Here is a 24,135-nt window from a genome sequence, read left to right on the forward strand (position 1 = left end):
AGAGTGTAATGTTGCAGCTCACAATATGAGAGCCATGGCTGTGTTGGTAGACCGCTTGAGGAGATTTGCAAAGCTGTGACGTGAACTTGAGTCTACACATTCACATCTCATTACTGCCTTGAACAGGATTCACGGCATGATAGCTGGTTTGGTCAGACAGTCCTGCAGAATTTGTTTGGAGTCTATAATCCAGCACAACCCTCCTTGGTCTATTTTCTTCTGTTCCAGGTAGCACCTTTATTTGTACATAAGTACATAAGTAATGCCACACTGGGAAAAGACCAAGGGTCCATCAAGCCCATCATCCTGTCCACGACAGCGGCCAATCCAGGCCAAGGGCACCTGGCAAGCTTCCCAAACGTACAAACATTCTATACATGTTATTCCCAGAATTGTGGATTTTCCCCAAGTCCATTTAGTAGCGCTTTATGGACTTGTCCTTTAGGAAACCATCTAACCCCCTTTTAAACTCTGCAAAGCTAACCGCCTTCACCACGTTCTCCGGCAACGAATTCCAGAGTTTAATTACGCGTTTGTTTTAAATTTACTACAGTGTAGTTTCATCGCATGCCCCCTAGTCCTAGTATTTTTGGAAAGCGTGAACAGACGCTTCACATCCACCTGTTCCATAAGTTTGGTTAATTGTTTTCGGACTGGCCTTGCCCATTGCAAGTCCCCGTTGACCGACATTTGCTGTTTTTGGTGAGCCTGGTAGTTAGGAATTCCCACATGTGGCAATATCCATGTCCTGCTTGTCTTGTTCTCAGAGAAAGCGAAGTTACTATCTGTAGCAGGTGTTCTCCGAGGGGAGCAGTACATATATTACCACATACTCTCCAACCTCCTCTAGGAGCTGTATTCTCTAAGTTTTTCAAAATCAACTGCTGGTCTCACGTGAAAAAGGAAGGTGGGAAGGCACATTTGCATGTGCAATTGGGGCTATCAAAAGCTTCTAGAAGTATAGGACACTGGGTAGTGTCTTCACTAGGATTCCTTTGGTGATGGCACCCATCTGTGGTAATATCAACCCACTCATTACTTTTACCTCACCCATTTCTATTCTTCTATCACCTTCTCCCACTACTCCAACCAGAGTTACACCTAATCACACTGACCACCCTTCAACATCTTCAGTCCTTCTTTGACTGTTCTCTTGTGCTTGACTGCTTAAATTTTTTTAAATTTAAATGCTTTACTTTTTGTCTATTAGATTGTAAGCTCTTTGAGCAGGGACTGTCTTTCTTCTGTGTTTGTACAGCGCTGCGTACACTTTGTAGCGCTCTAGAAATGTTAAATAGTAGTAGTAGTATATGTCCTGCTGTCCCCAGAAAACACCTGCTATAGGTGAACGTCGTCTCATTGTTTTCTTCTTTTTTTTCCCATTGTTGCCTTACAACTTTTGTGTTTGGATGTGTATTATTGAAAGTTGCATAAATTTATTTTTGAAAGCTAAACATTATTTTTGTTTGCTTCTTCTGTTTGTGAAGCTTTTTCACATGTAAAAGTTTGGAAATTTATATCTTGGACACACTGTTCATAAATCTCAGATGCAGTAGAAGGAGAAAATGACTTACTCAGCTACCCTTACTTCACTGCTGTAAAGCTTCCATGTTACTACTCATCACTACTACTCATCATTTCTATAACGCTACTAGACGTGTGCAGCGCTGTACACCTGAACATGAAGAGACAGTTCCTGCTCTTATTACCCAGTTCCATGAGGGAGACACTTTAACCAGTCTTGATTTTGAACATACATCCCAATTCAGGGTGCAATTTGTGGTCCCCGATTGTACCCACTGAGATCAGTACTTCAGGCCCCATAAACCACAAGGATAGGGTTTGTCAGAAATCTAAGAATGGTTTTAAATCTCCCTGTTGAAACTGCGTAACTTGAGAAACTATCTGCTCTAACCGTTAAGCCATTCCATTCAGAACATGTGCTTGTCTATTCCCCATAAGAACCAAAAAAGAACAAAAGGGCCTCCAAGGCTGGAACAAAAGTACAATCTTTAATGAAATGGACCCGACACAAATATTCATGAGATAGATTTGCATGCAGGTTTCAGTAATGGTGAAAGAAACTCAGGAGTGTTTAATGGGAGAACAGAGTAAAGGATACAAATTATCCTTGTCAACTTCAAAGCAGCTTGTAGATGCAAGGAAAAACACAATTTAAAATGTCTATATACAAATGCTAGAAGCCTAAAAAATAAGATGGAAGAGTTGGATTATATAGCACTATAATAGGCATCTCAGAGACCAGGTAGAAGGCGGACAATCAATGGGACACTGTGCTATCGGGGTACAAATTATACTGCAATGACAGAGTGGATCTAATTGGAGGGGGGTTGCGCTATATGTTAACGAGGGAATTGAGTCAAAATAAATATTCTGCATGAAACAGATAGCTGCATGGAATTCTTGTGGATATGAATTCCATATGTGAAGGAAAAGAGCATACTAGTAGGGTTGTATTACTGTCCGCCAGGACAGAATGAACAAACAGATGAAGAACTGTTTACAAAAATTAGGAAAGCTGGCAAATTGGGCAACATTATAATAATGGGTAATTTATTGACTAGATAAATATTAGATCAGGGAATGCTAGGAAGATAAAATATTTTAGATCTAGTCCTTGGGAAACATCAATCATAAGATGATCAAATTTAAACTGATATCTGGAGTAAAGTCATTAAGAAAACCTACTGTAGGAGCATTTAATTTTTGAAAGGGTGTTGTTTAAAAATACCATCGTGGAAGCCCAAACCAGATGTATTTCACATATTAACAAAGGTGGATAGAAGAGCAAACGACAGCCAGCCTGGTTAAAAGGTGAAGTGAAAGAGGCTATTAGAGCCAAAAGAGCTAGATGCAAAGCATTGATAAAGAATGCTAAAAGAAAATATGAAGAAAAACTTACCACAGAGACAAAAACTCATAGTAAGTAACACCTTTTTCAGGTACATCAGAAGCAGAAATCCTGTGAGGGAATCCGTGGGACCATTAGGTCATGAAGGAGCAAAAGGGGCACTCGAGGAGGACAAGGACATAGTGGAGAGATTGAGTGAATTCTTTGCTTTGGTTTTTATGGAAGATGATGTAGATGATGATCTACCTGTACCGGAAATGGTTTTCAAGGGTGATGATGCAGAGGAACTGAAAGAAATCTCAATGAGCCTGGAAGACGTGGAGGGGCATAATCGAACACGAACGCCCATCTCCATGGGTGTCTATGTCCGCAAATGGGTACATGAAAAAGCGGGACAGACCGTTTTTTCGAAAAAAATGGGCGTCCATCTTTTGTTTTGAAAATGCGGTTTGGACGAACCAAATGCCATGGATTTGGTTCTTTCTGAGCTGGGCGGGGGTTTTTTTTTTTGCGATAATGGAAAATAAAAACGTCCAACTCAGAAACGTCCTAATCCAAGCCTTTTGGTCGTGGGAGGGACAAATGTACAACACTGCCATAGCTCTTAGGGGTGAAGGGGGCAACTACATGTGGGTACAGTGGGTTTCAGAGGCCTCCCATTTACCACCACAAGTGTTACAGGTGGGGGGGGGATGGGCCTGGGTCTGCCTGCCTGAAGTGCACTGCAGTACCCACTAAAAGTGCTCCAGGGACAGGGCTTGTTGCTGCTGTATAACCTTGGCACACCAGTTGACACCTGAAGACTAATCTAGCTGAAAACATCCTTTATTTGAATAAGCACATTTACTCACAGTTAACTGCAGATCAGAGGTTGTGCCCCACTGGCAACGAGTCTCACTGGTACTGAGATTAGCAGTAGGTCAGAGCTGGCAGAATGGTGTACAATGCCCTCTTTCAGCAACATTCAAGGTAAGAACTAAGTGCTATAATGTGGCTAACACATGAACAGGATCTAAAACTGGCTTACAAAAATGGCCACTACCTCATGGACTACCGGAACCAAAACAGGGCACACTCTGACCCAGTAATCAGAGGGAAAAGCACCATGGGAGTAGAGTCTACCAACTACCAACATGGTGAGCATTGAACATAAGCTAGTGGAATCACGGAGCCCTACACCCACCACAATGCATTGCTGATGTGATTCTGCAGTGCCCTTAACAGAAAAGGTGTCACATTCACCTGAAACCCACATCAGAACCAGGGAAAGGCTGTCAGAGAATAGAACACATTCTGCTGTCATGGAGGTGGGTACGGAATTTGAGGCTGGCATACAGGCTGGCAAAAAAAGTTTGTAAAGTAGGTTTTTTTTGGTGGGAGGGGGTTAGTGACCACTTGGGGAGTCAGGGCAGGTGATCCCCGATTCCCTCCAGTGGTCATCTGGTCAGTTGGGGCACTTTTTGGGACTTGTTCGTGAAAAAAAAGGGTCCAAAAAAGTAACCCAAAATCGCGGTAAAAACGCCTTTTTTTTCGATTATCAGCTAAAGACGCCCATCGCTCCTCGGCCAATAACCACGCCCCAGTTCCGCCTTCGCCACGCCACCAACACACCCCTGTCAACTTTATTCATTCCTGCGACGGAGTGCAGTTGAAGACGCCCAAAATCGGCTTTCGATTATACCGATTTGGGCGCCCGCAAGAGAAAGACGTCCATCTCCCGATTTAGGTCGGAATATGGGCGTTTTTCTCTTTCGATTATAAGGTGGATACGGAGCCAAATTGACAAGTTAAAGAGTGATAAATCACCTGGTATACACACTAGAATACTGAAAGAACTCAAACATGAAATTGCTGATCTGTTGATAGTGATCAAACCTGTCATTAAAATTGTCTATAGTACCTGAAGATTGGAGGGTGGCCAATGTAACACCGATTTTTTTTTAAGGGTTCTAGGGATGATCCGGGACATTTCAGACTGGTAAGCCTGACTTCAGTGCCAGGCAAGATAGTGAAAACTATTATACAGAATAAAACTACAGAACACGTAGACAAACATGGTTTAATGGGACAGAGTCAGCTTGAGTGAAGTCTTGCTTCACCAATCTGCTTCATTTCTTTGAAGGTGTGAATAAACATCTGGATAATGGTGAGCCAGTAGATGTAGTATATCTAGATTTCTAGAAAGCTTTTGACAAAGTTCTTTATGAGAGAATCCTGAGAAAATTAAAAAGTCATAGGGTGGGAGATAATCAGGGGCATTTTCGAAAGAGAAGGGCGCCCATCTTCCGACACAAATCGGGAGATAGGAGTCCTTCTCTCAGGGTCACCCAAATTGGCATAATCGAAAGCCGATTTTGGGCGCCCTCAACTGCAGTCCATTACGGGAACAACCAAAGTTCCCAGGGGCGTGTCGGAGGCTTAGCGAAGGCGGGACTGGGGCGTACTTAAGAGATGGGCATCCTCGGCCGATAATGGAAAAAAGAGGGACATCCCTGACGAGCATTTGGTCGACTTTACGTGGACCATTTTTTTCATGAACAAGCCTAAAAAAGGTGGCCAAACTGACCAGATGACCACCAGAGGGAATCAGAGATGATGTCCCCTTACTCCCCCAGTGGTCACCAACCCCCTCCCACCCTAAAAAAAAATTTTTTTAAATTTTTTGCCAGCCTCTATGCCAGCCTCAAATGTCATACCCAGCTCCATGACAGCAATATGCAGGTCCCTGGAGCAGTTTTAGTGGGTGCAGTGCACTTCAGGCAGGCGGACCCAGGCCCATCCCCCCTACCTGTTACACTTGTGGTGGTAAATGTGAGCCCTTCAAAACCCACCCGAAACCCACTGTACCCACATGTAGGTGCCCCCCTTCACCCCTTAGGGATATGGTAGTGGTGTACAGTTGTGGGGAGTGGGTTTTGGGGGGGGGGGGTTGGGTGGCTCAGCACCGAAGGTAAGGGAGCTATGCACCTGGGAGCAATTTGTGAAGTCCACTGCAGTGGCTCCTAGGGTGCCCGTTTGATGTCCTGGCATGTGAGGGAGACCAGTGACCTACAAATGCTGGCTCCTCCCACGACCAAATGCCTTGGATTTGGTCGTTTTTGAGATGGGCGTCCTCGGTTTCCATTATTGCCGAAAACCGGGGATGACCATCTCTAAGGTCGACCTAAATGTTGAGATTTGGGCATCCCTGACCGTATTATCGAAATGGAAGATGGGCGCCCATCTTGTTTCAATAATAGCGGTTTTCCCACCCCTTCACGGGGCCGTCCTGTGGGGGACGCCCTCAGGAAAACTTGGGCACCCCATTCGATTATGCCCCTCAATGTCTTTCTGTGGATTAGGAATTGATTAATGGACAGAAACTAGAGGGTAGGATTAAATGGCCATTTTTCTCAATGGAAGAGGGTGAATAGTGGAGTGCCGCAGGGATCAGTACTGGGACTAGTGCTATTTAACATATTTATAAATCATCTGGAAATCGGAACGACGAATGAGGTGATTAAATTTGCAAATGACAGAAAACTATTCAAAGTTGTCAAAACGCATGCAGATTGTGAAAAATTGCAGGAAGACCTGGAAGCCTGAGCAACCAAATGGCAGATTAAATTTATTGTGGACAAATGCAAGGTGATTCTCATTGGAAAGAATAATCCAAATCATAGTTACCTGATGCTAGGGTCCACCTTAGGTGTCAGCACTCAAGAAGAAAATCTAGGTGTCATTGTAGACAATATGCTGAAATCTTCTGCCCAGTGTGCAGAATGCTAGGAATTATTAGTAAAGAGATGCAGAAAAAGACCAAGAATATTATAATGCCTCTGTATCTCTCCGTGTTCGACCTCACCTTGAATGTTACATTCAATTCTGGTTGCTATATCTCAAAAAAGATATAATGGAATTAGAAAAGAGCGACCAAAATGATAAAGGGGATAGAACTCCTCCTGTATGAGGAAAGGCTAAAGAGTTTAGGGGCTGTTCAGCTTGGAAAAGAGATGGCTGAGAGGGTTATGATTGAGGTCTATAAAATCTCAAGTGGTGAGAATGCAGAGGCAGCCCAAGGCAATCTGTTGTCCGTGCCTAGTCTAGCATCTCCCTCCTTCCCCGTGTTTACTTTATTTTTTTTCTAAAAGGTTGCAGTGGCAGTGATCCCCATAGGCTGCCCTGCCGCCAGCACTGGCCTCTTTGCTACTGGGTCCTGCCTCTGAGGAAACAGGAAGTTACGTCAAGAGGCGGGCCACAATGGGAGAAGAGGCCAGCGGCAGGGCAGCCTAAGAGAATCGCTGCCACTGCCACCTTTTGGGAAAAAAACTAATAAGGTAAAGGGTTGAGGAGGAAAGAGTGCTGCTCCTGGAGCATGCTGCCTGAAGACCTCGCCTCAGATGGCCTAATGGTAGGGCCGCCACTGGTAGAACGGATAAAAGTGAATCGATTTTTCACTCTTTCAGAAAGTACAAAGACCAAGGGACATTCAATGAAATTACATGGAAATACTTTTAACTCAAATAGGAGAAAATATATTTTTCACTTAAAGAATAGTTAAGCTGTGGAACTCAATGCCGTAGGATGTGGTCACTGTGTTTAGTATATCTGGGTTTAAGAAAGGTTTGGACAAGTTCCTGGAGAAAAAGTCTATAGAATTGAACACATAGTATGGTATTGAGATGAACATGGGGGAAGCCACTGCTTGCCCCTGGATTGGTAGCATGGAATGTTGGTACTAATTAGGTTTCTGCCACGTACTGGGCTAGATGGACCATTGGTCTAACCCAGTATGGCTATTCTTATGCTCTTATGTGGGTATCTTGGTAACCTGACTGGCTGGGGTGCCTCCAGGACCAGGTTTGGGAACCACTGCCTTAGACTCACTCACAAACTATTATTACCTCAACACTTTTCCCTGCTACTTTTAGAGAGTTGAAATGTTTGGGGAGGAGGGGGTGGAGGGAGAGAAATGAAGTAAATTGGGGAGGAGGCATGGAAGGGGCCCCCACAAATGTATATAGTGTTAATTTGGCCCTGGCTATAGATGCTCATTCAAATGGAGGGGGGGCCAGGCGGGTGGCCTTTGGACTTGCACATCAGTCTTAACAGTTTTCCTGTCATGAATCCAGCCACAGTCAAAACTATGCTGTGGACTATGCTTTGCAAAACTGAAACACTTAAAGTATATTATAGAGTCCAAATTACAACAATTTTCAGCTATTGAAATCCAGTTGGGCAACAGTCGAATCTATGATTATTGTTGTGGGAAAGGTTTTATGTTCTGAACCTGCAGCCAATTGGAGGAGATGTCAGTTTAATAAAGTCCCCGAAAGTAGCCTTACTAATGTGAATATAATCCTTGTAATTTCTTATGAGTGTAATAAAGAATTACTGGTGTGCCTGCCTGTTAGGTAGCTGTAACTAGCCATGCAGAAGGGTTAACAAGTAATCTCTTTTTGTTTAGGAAGTGTGTGTTTTGAGTGTTCATGAAATCTCTATGAAATGTGACATTTTTAGAAGAAACTGCAGGAATACCTTTGTCTGCCATTCTTCTATCATTTTAAATATAATTCAACTTGACTGGTTTATGGAAAGTTGAATGAGTGGATGTAGGGAGCTACTTTCAATCTTACCTATTAGGACGCACAAATACTGTTCTCTGGCAGAATACACAGTCAGAACCCTCTGCCTCTATATTGGCTTCCGCTCTTTTTAATATTTTACTCTTACTAGGTCTTATTCAGTCCCTTAATCTAATCCCCTGTGCATATGCTGATGATATATATATATAGTTACTTGGTACTTTGAATATTGCAGGTGTCCACAGGATATCATTGCCTTAAACAGCAAGCTGGATAGAATAGCAGATTGACTTTATCAATAAGCTGAATCCAGAAAAATCCCAAAGCGTTCTGCTCTCTCGAACAGGCCCTTCCACTATTTTTGCTCCCATTCTAAATGACACGCTTCAGAATTCATTTTGGGTCCTCTATAAATGTTCTAGGAGTCTTGTTGGACTGAACTTTCAGCCACAAATTTCTAACCTGGTTCAGCATTGCTTCTTTAAATTCAAGATGATTTATTCTGTAAGAAACCTGTTTACTAAAATGCTTTTCAAGTTCGTGTCCATTCCCTTGTTATTAGTCACCTCAGCTATTGAAAAGCTCTGTTGAATGGACAACAGTCTATAGATATTAGAAAATTGCAAATAGTTCAAAATATGGCTGTAAAGCTCATAAGAGGCTCAAGGAAATTTGACCATGTGACCCTCCTACGTTGCAAAGAACATTGGTTACCTATATCGTACAAAATCACGTTCAAAATTTCAATACACAAATTTGAGTTCAATGTGGCTTAGAATAAACAGTATAGGATACTTAACAAAGAATAATGAATAAGAAAGTAATTTGTTGTAAGAATCCAATTTTACAATACAGTATCATAAACATACTGGGATAACTATGGATGTTAACATTTAGAAAATCTATTATGAATGAGAAATTGTACATGAAACAAAGAGAAAGTTAATGATAAATAGAGTAATAACTAATTCAGGTAAGAATTAGTTGTTTCAGATATGGTTGTTCTCTGTGAGGGTTTGTTTGAATAGGAATGATTTGAGGATTTTGCGGAATCTACTGTATTCTTGTATATTTCTTATTTTGGGTGGTAAGGAATTCCAACATTTGGTTCCGAGATAAGTGAAGTCTGCAGAGGGGACAGTTTTGTAGATCACTTTTTTTTTTTTTGTAAGTCCCTTTGTACTTTTCATGGTTAGTTATCCCTTATGCCCCTTCTGGAGGATTTGGCAGCTGATTTTGTCCCATAGACCTTTTTCTTACATACTTTACTCTCTCTGAGGCCCTTTTACTAAAGGGCAGTAGGGCTACCGCGTGGGTAGTGTGCGGCAAAACAGCACTACTGCCTGGCGCACCCAGGTCCCCTGCAGTATTTCTTCTCCTGCCACGTGCCATTTTCCATGCTAGAAAACAAAAATTATTTTCCAGTGCAGAGGGGAGGAGGGGGGCGGGGAGTAGGCATGCCTGGCAGTAGTCAGGCAGTGTATGGCCATCACCATTCGCTGCTGGATTACCGCATGACCCCTTACCACTAAATAAATAAGGGGCTGAGGCAGTAGTGACCGCAAGCTAATTGTGAAATTAGCACCTGGCCATTAAGGACAGCAACTGAATAAAAGGCTTTTTACAGCCACGGTAAAAAGTGGCCTCAGCAAGTAGCAATCCCACGCGCCAGCACTACTGCGGGCCACTTTTTACCAGGACTCTATGAAAGGACCCCTTTATGAATTGTAGTTTCTGTTCGTACTTTCTTTCTTATTTGGGTTTATGTAATGTACCTGTAAACTGCTCAGAAAGGCACCTAATAGGCAGAATATCAAAAATTGAATAAACTTGAAACTTAAATTATATTTTTTTCAGAATACCTTTGGAAGAAATTAATCACATGAATAAACTCTGTAAATAATTAATTTTTTAAAGTAAAATAAGAACATAAAACAGGAGACAGCCATGATTTATTTATTTCTGCTGAATGTTTTTACAGGCAAAAAGCTATCTGACCTGGAGCGTGTTACCTCTCTGAAAGTGTATAATTGGTTTGCCAACAGAAGAAAGGAGATCAAGAGGAGAGCTAACATTGGTAATGTATTCGCAAATGTCTTTTTTTTTGTTAACTGAAAAATATATGTACAAGCCATACCTCACCTATGGGGTTACTTTTAAGACTACAGGAGAGGTTCAGATTCCATAGGTACTTAAAAATTACCCTCCCTAAAGAGCAATGAAGGGATGCAGTTATTGCAATTCTAATTATACAATTGGAAAGGAATTCTGCTTCTGTCCCAGTTTCATTTCTCCAGCCCCAGTTGCACTGAATACTGATCGTTGTTATCTTGCCTGAGCCCTGATGTAAATTAAACAGCTAGAACTGCATCCCTTAAGACTCATTCATCCCTTTGACTGTAATCATGACTTTTCTGAGGGTCTTCAAGAAATGTTAATGATAAGCTACTGAAAAAATTGGATGTGAGATCTATGCTTGGATTTAAATCTAAGCTAGACATTTAGTACTCAGCATCTTACTATTAATATGTGGGTCAATATTCAAAAGCACTTATCCATATGGAGGCAGCCGCTTTACAAGTAAGAGCCCTATCCACCAATTTTCAGTGGCACTATCTGCATAATGCTGTTGAAAATTCGTAGAGCCTGCCCCAGCTCTAATTGGATAGTTCAAGGACAGAGAATGAGCATTTTGTCCAACTGTACCATAGTTGATGGTATCCAGCTGTTATCCATATAGCTATGTAGATTAATTTAGGACAACAAGAAGACTGTCCTAACAACATAGCTATTCATAGAGCCAACAACAATCAAAGCTGCCCCTGTATATTCAGTGCCACTCACTATCTGGATAGCGGCACTGAATATATGGAATATACACACCGCAGCTACACAGTGTTGAAAAAAAATACTAGCCGTTAGGGGCGGACTGACCATTCAGGCAGCCAGACAGTGCCTGGGGGCCCAGAGGCTCTGACCAGATGCCCGGCACACCACTGGTGATCTAGTGGCCTCAGCGGGGAGAACATGTTTTTTCCTGCCCAGCCCGCTGGGCTGCCGCTATTACCACACCCCCACCCCCCCCACCCCCCCCCCCCCCCCCCCCCCCCCGCCTGGCACCACCGTATTTTTAAATTGATGGCAGAGACTCCCTAGACAGTGAGACTACTACGGGAAGACTCGGTCGCCATTTTGAAAACACGGAAGCGCTGGCAGGTGAGGGAATAGCGGCAGCGCACGGGCAGGAAAGAACATGCCCCCCTCCCCCCACAGAAGCCACCAGACTACCAGGAATCCTCAGGTAGGACTGGGGCAGGGATGACGGGGTGTCGAACAGCGGCCGGGGGCCCAGACCACGCTCAGTGCCCGGGGGCCCAGACCACCCTCAGTCATTTGAATATTGACTCAACAGAATTTAGATAATCACCATGTTGAATGTAAGTAAATCTTACTACTGCTATGATAATACTTATTAACACATCAAACAGCCATTGTGCCAACACATGTAAAGTGTCAAACAGTATATGCAGGGAATATGATTTTTTTTTAATATAAATTTTTATTTAGAAACAACCAGCACAGTTACAATAATAACCGAAAATTACAGAACATTGGCATGTCCATCAAACAAACCTGTAGTGACCTCAACATTATATTAGACACTGGATAGTTTCTATATTCCTTTTCTTGTTTCACCTCCCACCCCAGACCCTATCAACATTAACTTTCAGACCCACATTCTCTACATCACAATCAATAGAAAAGCAATTGGAGTCACACGTCATCTCTTCATGGCGACCCCAAGAAAACAAACAGTTTAAATACCAGTGCAGCCTTCCCCAATCCCTCACCTCTCCTCACCCCACAATCTATCCCTTCCATCCACTCACCCCTTCTGGAAGCTCTGTATATGAAAACAGCAAGATACCATATTACAAATTCAACAATTAACTATGGGCTTTAGGAGAAAGACCCTCCCAAATGGGAAACCAGATTTGCTGGAACATTTTCCAAACCCTAGGCGATCCTCTCTTTGCATCTTATCTTTCCAGTTTCAATAAATGATACATTTCATTTCTCCGTTCAGTCAAAGAAGGGAGGCAGTGGTTGTTTCCAGTTCAGAATACATTTCCTAGCTAGAGCACAAGCTTTTTCATTAAGGAGTTAGCTCCTTTTCGCAGTCCTAAAGTCACAAAATTAGAAAATAATTGGATATCAGCCATCAGTGGTATACGTCTGTGCAGCACAGTATACAAATAAGTCTATTATATTGTGCCAAAAAGACTGATACACTTACAAGTCCAAAACATATGAGTAACAGTGGCTGGAAAGAGAGGTGGGAATAAAAGGGTACAGGGCAAGTGAGTAGTGGTTAGGAGTCAAAAGCAATGTTAAAGAGGTGGGCTTTTAGCCTGGATTTGAAAACGGCCAAAGACGGGGCTAACGTACAGGCGTGAGGTGCAGCGAGATAAAAGGAACGGAGACCATGCACTGTGTGATGTAAGTAGTGGCAGGGGATGGAACAGTAGAAAATGTAGAGGAGCTAAAGTTTGTAAAGATGACTTAGGTGAGAAGCTGTGGTAAAATATGGCATTTTACCACTGCTTAACTTACCACAGCAGACACTAACCTACTGTAATTCAGTAGTGTAAGTTAGCAACTCCCACACAAAATGAATAATGTCGATCAACTTCACAAACTGTGTTATGCTGCTCCTGAGGAGCATCAGGCCTCTAATGCCTTTCTTAAAGGGGCCAGAGCTGAATAAACAGCAACTTCCCTCCCCCCCCCCCCCCCCAAGACAAGCACCTTTCTAATCCTGCCCCCCCCCCCCATTTTGGGCCTATCTGAAATAATTCCTGGTAGTCCATTGGAATGGGGTAGGAGCACATAGGTGCCTGTGTGTCATTTAAAAATAGGCTTAAAATAACCTACTTGTCCTCCCAACCTAGGCAACCTGTTATAAAATAACTTTCCATGATATTTATTTCTTCTATCTTGGGTATTCTTTTTAAATTAACTAAATGTTTGTACAACTATGCTTCCCTCCTCATCGACATTCTTCCTCCGTATACAGTAATTCTAATTTTCTGAGGAGAAACAGGCTATTGATTCTCACAGTTGAGTAACGTGGCACCACGTTGCCCGGTCCGGAGCTTATAACAATCTTAACAGAGCTTTGTGGAGCACGAAACACGCTCCACCATGCATGCGCGAGTGCCTTCCCACCTACCACGAGGCTGCAGTTATTGCAGTTATTTTTCTACCGCAGTGAGGAGCGGTTGCATTTATGTGATCTCTCTTCAAGTCCAGTCTGGACTTTTTGACTTTTTGGGTTTTAATTTTTGATGCCTTTTTGGTGAATTTTCGCTGTGCCTCTGTTTCGGTCTTCAGACTCTTTTTCACCCGTAGTTGTTTTAGTTATTTTCCCCAAGTTTTAAGTTTCCTTTCATTTTCATGTCTTAGGTCGCGTTTAGGCCTAGATTTTGGCCAGGTCTTTCCCTTCACTTTTTTTCTGGTGTCTTGCTCCTTTTTTCAGACACCATTGTGTCTTTTGATTTGACTGCAGAGGTTTTTACATCCATGTACACTAAAGTTCCCAGTGGCTTTAAGCACTGTACCCGGTGCAATCGGACAATCTCTGGCACAGACACCCATTCTTGGTGTCTTCAGTTCTTAGGGCCTGACCATAGCCCTGCTAACTATGTCCTTTCTCTTTGGATGAAGAAGAGGACTCAACTGTCCAGAGAGGCTCAAAGCGATAAGATTTTTGGACCTAGGTCCGAGATCAGCATCAAGGTCAGCGGCATCAGCATTGATGTCGAAGACTGCATCGGGAGTGTTGGTATGCATGTTTCGAGATCCGTAGACACTGAGAGCAGTAGTGTTTCGAGTGGGTCTCCACTTGTCTCGATGCTGACAGCTTGGCATGGTCCTCGGGAACGGCCAGTGTCAGACCTGACCCCGAGGTGACGTGAGGATTCCATGTCGTCGGCATCAAGGAGTCTTGATCCTGAGCTCCGGGCAAAGACCAAAAAGCATCAGCATTGGTCGTCCTCGACACATAGTTCTGGGAGCTCTGGGACATTGAGGGATTTGGCACCCGAGAAGCAGACCACTTCCCCCTCCATCCAGGAGGTGCCGATGCATTGGTCTCCTATAGCAGCCAGGACTTGACTCCTGTCTCGGCCCAACCAGTTCTACAGCCTGTCTCGGAGCTAGCACCCTAGTCATTCCCGGTGTTGGCCCTCGAGGAGTGTATCCGGGCCTTGCTTCCTGAGCTGCTGGGATGGCCTTTAGCAGTGGTATGCAAAAGCATCAGGGGTGCTTACACCTACCCTGCCATCCGTTGCGCCCCTGCTTGGCCCTCAGCCTGCTATGTGGTCCCCAATGCCAGTGTCACATGTGGCCCCGGTGTCAACTGTCTCCCAAGCCGGTACCCCTCGATGTCGTCGGAGGAAGCTTTGCTGAAGTTGAGGCAGGAGCCAACTCCTCGACGCCTCTCTCGAGGACATGACTCAGTCTCAGCCTACTCATGAGGGGTTGCTGTTGACACCGATGATGAACACTCATTGGAGTCAGAGGAGGATTCAAGGTACTTTTTGGAGGATGAGTCCTCTGGTATCCCCTCTGAATCCTCCCCTCCACTTGAAAGAAGAAAGTCTCCCCCGGAGAGGCTTTCATTCCCCTCTTTTGTAAAGGAAATGGCTGAGGCTATTCCATTTCATTTGGAGGTGTAGGAGGAGCCCAAGGCTAAGATGCTCAAGGTCCTGGACTATGAGTCTCCTCCTAGGGAGAATGTGACTGTCCCTCTCCACGAGGTACTCAACCTCGATAGGAATTGGGAGTCCCCTCTGTCGGTCTCTGTCCTGCCCAAGAAGATCGACACAATGTATAAGATCCGATGGTGATGGAATCCGCCCTTTTAAGGGCGGATTCCATCAGTTCTAGAGAAGTTAGGACCTTGGATTCTTTTGGGAGGAAGATGTTTCAGGCCTCAATGCTTGTGTTATATATACAATTCTACCAGCTCTTCACGAGTGTGTACTTGTGGGAATCAGTCGGTATTCCAGTTGGCTAAGCAGCAGAAGGTGTGTCATAAGTTCTTGGCCAGGGGCGCCTATGACACCTTTGACATGGCATCCAAGATCTCTGCCCAGAGTATAACAATGCACAGACTCTCATGTCTGCATGTTTCTGATTTGGAACTGTCAGTTCAGCAATGGTTTGTGGATGCCCCATGGCGTACTCAGGCTCAACCCCAGTGCACTCATGAACAGGGTGCGCCTAAGGCTCCTGCTGCTCCCCAGTGAAATCAAGGGATGAGCTTTTGATGGCTCCAGCAGAGCATAGCTGCTGTCAAAGTGTCCGTACCAGACGACCTGCCAGTCGGGGGGAGGCTGAAGTTTTTCTGCGAAAGGTGGCCCCTTATAACCTCTGACTGATGGGTTCTCCAAATAGTCTGCACCGGATACATCCTCAATTGACTTCAAAAACCTCCAAATTGGCCCTCCAAGAGCTCATTACTTCAGCTCTCAGCATGAACAGGTACTTGTAGAGGAATTCTTCGCCCTTCTAAAGGCCTATGCAGTTGAACCCGTTCCATCAGGGAAAAAGGGCAGGGATTCTATACCAGGTACTTCCTTGTGTAAAAGAAGACAGAGGATTCATCCCATCCTAGATCTAAGGGCCCTGAACAAATTCCTGGTCAAAGAAAAGTTCAGAATGGTTTCCCTGGGCACCCTTCTTCCCATGATTCAGGAACACGATTGACTATTCTCTCTGGACTTAAATGATGCATATACCCACATTTCTTGCTCACCGGAAGTATCTTTGATTTCGGCTGGGAATATACCACTCCCAGTACTGCGTGTTACATTTTGGCCTTGCGTCAGCCTAGCAATAGTCACAGCGTTGCTACACAGGCTGGGGGTGCATGTGTTCCCTTACCCCGACGATTGGCTGGTGAAGGAGGACTATTTGGGTGCTAGAGCTATTTGAGCTATTTGCGGAGGACTATTTGGGTGCTAGAGCTAATAGGGTTCGTTATAAACTAGCCCAAGTCCCATCTTCACCCTGCCCATCAAATAGAATTCATTGGAGCCCTGCTCGATACGCAGAAGGTTTGAGCTTTTCTCCCGGGACTGAGAGCGGACACTGTAGTCGCTCTGGCTTTTCAGGTTCGAGTCTCTCAGCAGGTCACGTCTCAGCAGATGTTGAGGCTGTTAGGTCATATGGCTTCCACAGTTTATGTGACTCCCATGACACGCCTTCACATGAGATCAGCCCAATGGACCCTAGCCTCCTAGTGGTACCAAACTACGGGATATCTAGAAGATGTCATCTGAGTGCCATGCAGCCAAATTAGCGCACACTACTTAAGAAATGCGAAGAAATGCACTCCACTCAGATTCTTATACTCTCTTCTCAGCTATACAATTTCAGAGCAATTTTTATATTACTTAGAGGTCTTTCAGCCCCAGGAGACTGCAATCACATTTTCAAAGGGAAACCTCCAGGGGGTTTCCCTTGGAAAATGCAGGCTAGCAAGGAATGAGGCTGCAGTGTGAATGCATTTGTTTAGAGGCAGGTACAGTAGGAATGTATTTGTGGAAAGTCTGTGTGGGACCATCAGAAGGAAAACACATGAACTTTCTGTTCCCCAGCCCCCTTCACCCTGACTCTGTTCTTTCACTGACCTTGTAACCAATGTGGATACTTTACCCTCCAGGGAGAGGGAAAAATCAGCATATGTGTGTAGGAAAAGCTTTGAAATTTCCCTTTATGCAAATGTGATCCTCCTAACTGTTGATTACTGTTGCACATTATTTATAGTATTTATATAAGCAGCTATTCCAGGGTGCTTTACAGTATAGTACATATGGCGAGCCGTGTTTACTGTAACAATTTCCAGGCTAGTCTACCCTTCAACTTTTATAAAATTTTCAAACTGTGTTTCATACCTTGGCTTCCAGTTACCAAGTCACACTTAACATTCCTCCACTTCTCTTTGAATTGCTTTGGCTTCCAGTCAAATCCTGCTATCTTTTGAAAATTCTTGTCCTTGCCCATAAAACTATTCATAGTCTTGTTGCTTCCTATATGTCTACTTAAGCTCTGCTGATTCCAGATAACACTGCTCATAAGTACATAAGTACATAAGTAATGCCATACTGGGAAAAGACCAAGGGTCCATCGAGCCCAGCATCCTGTCCACAACAGCGGCCAATCCAGGCCAAGGGCACCTGGCAAGCTTCCCAAACGTATAAACATTCTATACATGTTATTCCTGGAATTTAGGATTTTTCCAAGTCCGTTTAGTAGCGGTTTATGGACTTGTCCTTTAGGAAACCATCCAACCCCTTTTTAAACTCTGCCAAGCCAACTGCCTTCACTACGTTCTCCGGCAACGAATTCCACAGTCTAATTACGCGTTGGGTGAAGAAAAACGTTCTCCTATTTGTTTTAAATTTACTACACTGTAGTTTCATCGCATGCCCCCTAGTCCTAGTATTTTTGGAAAGCGTGAACAGACGCTTCACATCCACCTGTTCCACTCCACTCATTATTTTATATACCTCTATCATTTCTCCCCTCAGCCGTCTCTTCTCGAAGCTGAAAAGCCCTAGCCTCCTTAGTCTTTCTTCATAGGGAAGTCGTCCCATCCCCGCTATCATTTTAGTCGCCCTTCACTGCACCTTTTCCAATTCTACTATATCTTTCTTGAGATGCGGCGACCAGAATTGAACACAATACTCAAGGTGCGGTCGCACCATGGAGCGCTACAACGGCATTATAACATCCTCACACCTGTTTTCCATACCTTTCCTAATAATACCCAACATTCTATTCGCTTTCCTAGCCGCAGCAGCACACTGAGCAGAAGGTTTCAGTGTGTTATCGACGACGACACCCAGATCCCTTTCTTGGTCCGTAACTCCTAACGTGGAACCTTGCATGACGTAGCTATAATTCGGGTTCCTCTTTCCCACATGCATCACCTTGCACTTGCTCACATTAAACATCATCTGCCATTTAGCCTCCCAGTCTCGTAAGGTCCTCTTGTAATTTTTTACAATCCTGTCGCGATTTAACGACTTTGAATAACTTTGTGTCATCAGCAGATTTAATTACCTTGCTAGTTACTCCCATCTCTAAATCATTTATAAATATATTAAAAAGCAGCGGTCCTAGCACGGACCCCTGAGGAACCCCACTAACTACCCTTCTCCATTGTGAATACTGCCCATTTAACCCCACTCTCTGTTTCCTATCCTTCAACCAGTTTTTAATCCACAAATCACAAAGCCTTATAGCAGGGCTTCCCAAACCTGGCCTGGGGACCCATCCACAGCCAGTTGAGTTTTCTGGATATCCACAGTGAATGCGCATGAGATAAATTTACGTGTGCTAGAAGGGAATACATACAAATTTACCTCCAGTGTATTCATTATGGATATCCTGAAAACCTGACTGGCTGAGGTCCCCAGTATAGGTTTGGAAAAGCCTGCGAGCTGTACATAAAACAGACGTAATAAAGACATACACATAAGTATACCAATCAGCTTCTTAACCAGCAGGGCCATAAGCTAAAGTAACAAAATAAGACCTTAACTTTCTTGTGGAAAGACAAATAATAAACATCTTCACAGATTTGTCACCTTTAATCCTTCTAGCACCCGCTTTTCTCTGTGTCAGTCATCCTGCAGATTTCAAGAACATTCCGCTCTTGGACCACACCATTAGAATAAAATGACCCTCTGAAGTCCAAGAATTTTCTGCACTGCTTAAAATTAAGCCTAAAAGCATGATCATTTCCCAGTAATTACAGAATAAGTTATGTGTCACTTAGTTTTTGTCTGGTCCACTGTGTTTTGTAAGACTCCTAGGTCATGGCACCAGATAAATACAGAAATAAATAAACATTTCCATCTCTGGCGATGGTAGCGTAAGCAAGAAAATTCCTTGGTATGTAAGCTGAAAACAGTTCCCAATTTTGCTCATTGGCACAGCTTTTTCTCTCTCTCTTTTCTCTTCTCCTATCCATAGCTTCTTACTTTTATCTCCTCAAGCCCCCCAGCAGTACATGAACATATATCGTACTGTAGAAAACACAGTTCTCAACATACAGAATAAGTTACCACCCTTCGTGAATGCGTGTTAACAGTACAGTCACCTCTGTTGTGAAAACAGCAAGCAACCACTGACAGTCCTGTTCATTTCAATGGTACTGCCCACCGCTTCTGTGCAATTGAAACTGTTTGTGTGTTATAGGCATTTGTTTTTTCAGTTGTCTGAGGGCTTGTTTAGTTAATGTATCTAAAATGTAAAAAATAGAAACCCTGCAAATGTTTAACTGCAGCCTCAGGCAAACAGAGTCTGAGATTACCACTAGACATCTGCAGGGCTGCAAGTGAATAAAGGGAAAATGTTATTGATGTGTTCAAGTTTAAAAACAAAGGATAAGAAATTTTATGGGCAGCACATCAATTTAAAGAACTGCCCTATTGTCAGTAGGGTTTTGTACATCTTAGGAACTTTTGTAGTACTGTATCAGATAATTTAGGGACCTTTCTGCTTTTTTCGAAGAAGCAGCAATCCTGGAGAGTCATGGGATAGATGTACAGAGTCCAGGGGGTCATTCCAACAGTGATGATGTTGATGGAAATGATTATTCAGAACAGGTAAGCATCAGAGCTACCGCATACGATCCATACGGGGAGCACATGTGATACTTTGCTGCACAACCACAGTATCTGCATGTATCTTTTATACTAGGAATGTAGATCTGTCTCCATAAAAATAACCGAATGTGTTTCTGCGTCGTTGACTCTATTTTTCAAAACTTGCATGTGCATGTTTAGTCCTGTTGAAGGTTGCATCTGAAACGCAGCATTCTGTAATTAGGATGGATAGAGGAGCAGAATTAATTGATCCCAAAGGCTGATCTGATTTAATGTGTGTGAAAAACGTTTTCACATGCATATCCTGAAAAATCTGCCTATCCTTATTTACCAAGTATGTTAAATGTGCACCTATGGGTTTGAGTCTCCATAAACTGATATAAGGAAGACTAATCTGAGAAGAAGCATCCCTCCTTTCACCCTGTTAACAAATAAAACAAGTTGGAAAGTGTACACTTACAGAGTGACACAATAACATGCTTCTCTTTCTCCAATCCAGATATATTAATTTAAATAATATGTACATTTTATTTATTGCACAGCAGTGTGATTAAATGTGTACTATAGAAGATGCGAGTGTGGTGTGCAAATACGAAGGACTTTGTATGTGCATGGGGGAGGGGGTTCCTTTCAGTGCATGTGGGGGTCAGTGTGGTGAACCTTTCCTTGCAGGTAGGGGATAATTTTTTATGTCAGTCTCAAGAGCCCCTTCCTTCCTTCCATTATCTGCCTCCCTGCTGTCCTCCCTCTCTCATCCTCATTTCTCTTTTACTTCCTCTTCCCTTCACCACCTTCCCTCCCCCATCTCTTATTACCTCTCTTGGAGGCTTTTGTCCACTGAGGGCTAAGAACTCCTAAGGTGGACAAGGGTGGGGGCACCAGTCATCTCCCCTGCAGCTACATAGCAGTCTTCTCCAGCAGAGATGTAGGAAATTCTTAAGCAGGTACCACCTTGGCTTTATAGAGAATTTCTCTGGCAGAAGTGTTTGAGAACCCCCACTGGCTCTTCATCAGCCGCCACCACCACCACGGCAGAGCCTCCACTTCACATGGCACAGGTTTGGGGTCTCTATGGTGCATTGATAATTTCTTTGCCACTGCCATAGTGGGGTCTCTTCTTGTGCTGCAGGGTTTGGAGTCCCCTTGCCACACTGCCGATTTCTTTGCCATTGCCATGGCAGAGTCTTCCCAAGTGCTGCAGGGTTTTGGGTCCACACAGCACCAATTTTTTTCTTGCTGCTGATTCTGCTAACTTTGGGTGTTGGAGCTTCACCTTCCTACCACCTCATTAGTTCCTCAAGCTCCTGTTTTGTTTTGTGCATAAGTTTGAATATGTATTTAAGTAGGGTCCAAAATGCAGGGGAATTTTACTCAGTACACTTCCTAGACGTTCCCAGCACATCTAATTCTCATTTCAAAGAGGTAAAAACTTATAAATGCTTTTTTTTAAATTTATGTTTTATGGACCTATCAGTGGTAAACAGCACTTTCACATTCCATTTTAGTGTGGAAGTCACCAAGATTGTCATTGGTCCATTTTAAGCCTTATAGTTATATGTTTTTCCATTATGAAATCTCCTCACGTAAGTGCAAAAACTCAAAACTAAAAAAAAAAAAAAATTTGTAAACATATCTTAGTTACCTTAGAAAAGCTAATAGCGCTATTAGCTCTCCTAAGGCTGAGCTGATACCTGCTGGCTGACTTCAGTTCCAGGTCTGCAGTTACAGTTCCTTTCAGCTATTTCTACATACAGTATAGGGAATGCATGCAAATATCTCACTCATATTCACTTGGGGGGGGGGGGGGCAATTTCTCCAAATGGGTTAACAACCTGGTGCAGGCTTCCAGAAGTATAGTTCTGGTTCGCTTCCAGTTCCCACACCAATCCATGGGACCTGCGTCATTGAAATTCTGACATGCTATAGCTCTTCATACTTGCAAGTTTTAACCCAAGCGCAGTTTCTTACTTGCGATTCTTTCAAGTCCATACAGAGGAGCCCCAAACATGCTTAAAAGGAAATAACCTGACAAGTTTGCCCTTGATCTCATTCCAGTACCAGTCCAGCACTATCCAGTTACACAGCATGGAAGGGTCTGCCATGCACAGCTTGTTGAAGTCATGCAGGGCAGACCCTTCCATGCTGTGTAACTGGATAGTGCTGACCTTGTATAGCAAGTAGTGCAGTTACAGGCAGGGATGCAGCTTGAAAGCAACCTTCAGTCCAGTTACCACCTGTATGTCTGACTTCCCTGCAACTAGTGGATCACATTAATAAGGCATTTTGGGGAGTTCATTAATCAGTGCTACACACATTTTGTGCTGTATCCCTAGTTGTTCCTCAGTGACTATGGCAAGCTAGGATTGGTATTAAGCCTATTTATAAGAGAAGTATTAAACTAGGCCTCCCTATTACCGATGTTTAACAGCCCCCTATTTGGGACTTGGGAGGTTTTCCACCTTTCTTCCATACTTTTGGAGGATAATTTTATAATAGGGTGCCTAGGTTTAGAGATGGAAAAGGCACTTATTTTATAAAAAAAACAATGGTATCTCTCATTGGGGCACCCCCTTCTGGCCCTAGGGACAAGGCTTTACCCCTCTGTTCTGGGAAGCCTCTCCTTTTGGGCTGCCCACGATGAGAAATAAACTAAGACCAGTCCAGTGGCATACCTACCTTGGTTGCCACCAAGGAGGTTTATTTGAAAGGAGACAGCAGGCGTGTGCTTGGCCTATTATCTGGCCTGAAGCCAGTAGGCAAAACTTGCCGCCATATTGAGTCACCCAAAACAATAGAAAACACTTATTAGAAATAAGGACTGCATATGTGTAGCTTGGCATGGACCAATAATTTGCTTTGATCTGAGTGTATCAGGATGGCGGCTACAGCTTGTCACACATGATGCCATCTCCTGTCAATTAAACCTTCTTGGTTGCATCTAGGGGCGGAGCACCCCTCCTTCTCCAGGCATGTCCCCCCCCCTCGGCCTCCCTTCTCCGAGTAAGGGGGTGCGCTGAGCTGTTGGCTCTACCGGTCCCCTGCCCTGAAAACGGAAGTTGACAGAGGGGGCAGGGGACCTACTGAGCCGACAGCTGCACAATTGCTCATTGTACCCCCAGACTGCCCCTACTGCCCTACCTTTGGTATGCTAGAACACCAGTCAGCAAGATACAGGCTCTTTTAATAAGTCTAAACTAAACAGTGTACAACATAAACTTTGTCATTAAGGTACACTCCACATATTCCTGTAATCTCTTACTAAAGGCCTCTGCCCAAACTTGCTCAAACTCACAATCCAGGCAAGGTTTTCCCACTGGTCTGGTAAAGCATAACTATAAGCACAGCTTACTTTACAAACAAGCAATCAATGGGCCCTTTTCTTCATATCATTTATAACAAGGATTAAATCACATTCCTTTTCAACCATCCATGTAGCTATGGGGTGTTTCTTACAGCCTCACTGTGCTACCTTACAAACCAGGGTTTAAATACCATTTCTTTTCACCCTTCAGCTGAATAGTAAAGTATGCTGTTCAGTACAGCTCTAGCATATAGAGCTTACTCTGTGTAAAGGGACATTTCAAGTGATATGCTACAAAGATCAGTTCTTAGCCCGGTTCTTTTTAACATCTTTAAGTGATATTGTAGAAGTGCTGTCCGGTAAAACTTGCTTCTTTGCAGATGATACCAAAATCTGCTATAGGGTAGACATTTACAGTGGTGCAGATAACATGAGGAGGAACCTAGCACTGTTTTTGTACTTGGGCTACAAAATCCTGCAGGAGCTCTGGAATGAGGGAGCATAGGATGAAGGCGAAAGGACAGACTCAGGAGAAATCTGAGGAATTACTCTTCACACAAAGGATGGTGAATACATGGAACAGCATCCCAGTAGAGGTAGTGGAGGCAAAGACCATATCTGAGTTCAAGAAAGTTTGAGACAAGTATATAGGAGCTGTAAGGGAGAGGAAGGGATAGTAGATGGTATGGATGGGCAGACTGAGCAGGCACTGAT

General features: G+C 43.6%; 1 protein-coding gene across 4 annotated transcripts in view; it reads left to right on the forward strand.

Moving 5' to 3' along the window:
- Window positions 1-24,135, forward strand: part of HMBOX1 (homeobox containing 1) — a 303,546-nt gene that overhangs the window by 252,500 nt on the left and 26,911 nt on the right. For 2 of the 4 annotated variants that reach the window (XM_030198707.1, XM_030198705.1), the window contains exons 7-8: window positions 10,418-10,513; window positions 20,026-20,120. In XM_030198707.1, coding sequence (XP_030054567.1) covers window positions 10,418-10,513; window positions 20,026-20,120 — 191 coding nt within the window. The remainder of the gene's footprint in view (window positions 1-10,417; window positions 10,514-20,025; window positions 20,121-24,135) is intronic. The other 2 variants (XM_030198708.1, XM_030198709.1) reach the window with 2 other exon arrangements.

This window comes from Microcaecilia unicolor, chromosome 3 (assembly GCF_901765095.1).
Source record: "Microcaecilia unicolor chromosome 3, aMicUni1.1, whole genome shotgun sequence".
Taxonomy (NCBI): domain Eukaryota; kingdom Metazoa; phylum Chordata; class Amphibia; order Gymnophiona; family Siphonopidae; genus Microcaecilia; species Microcaecilia unicolor.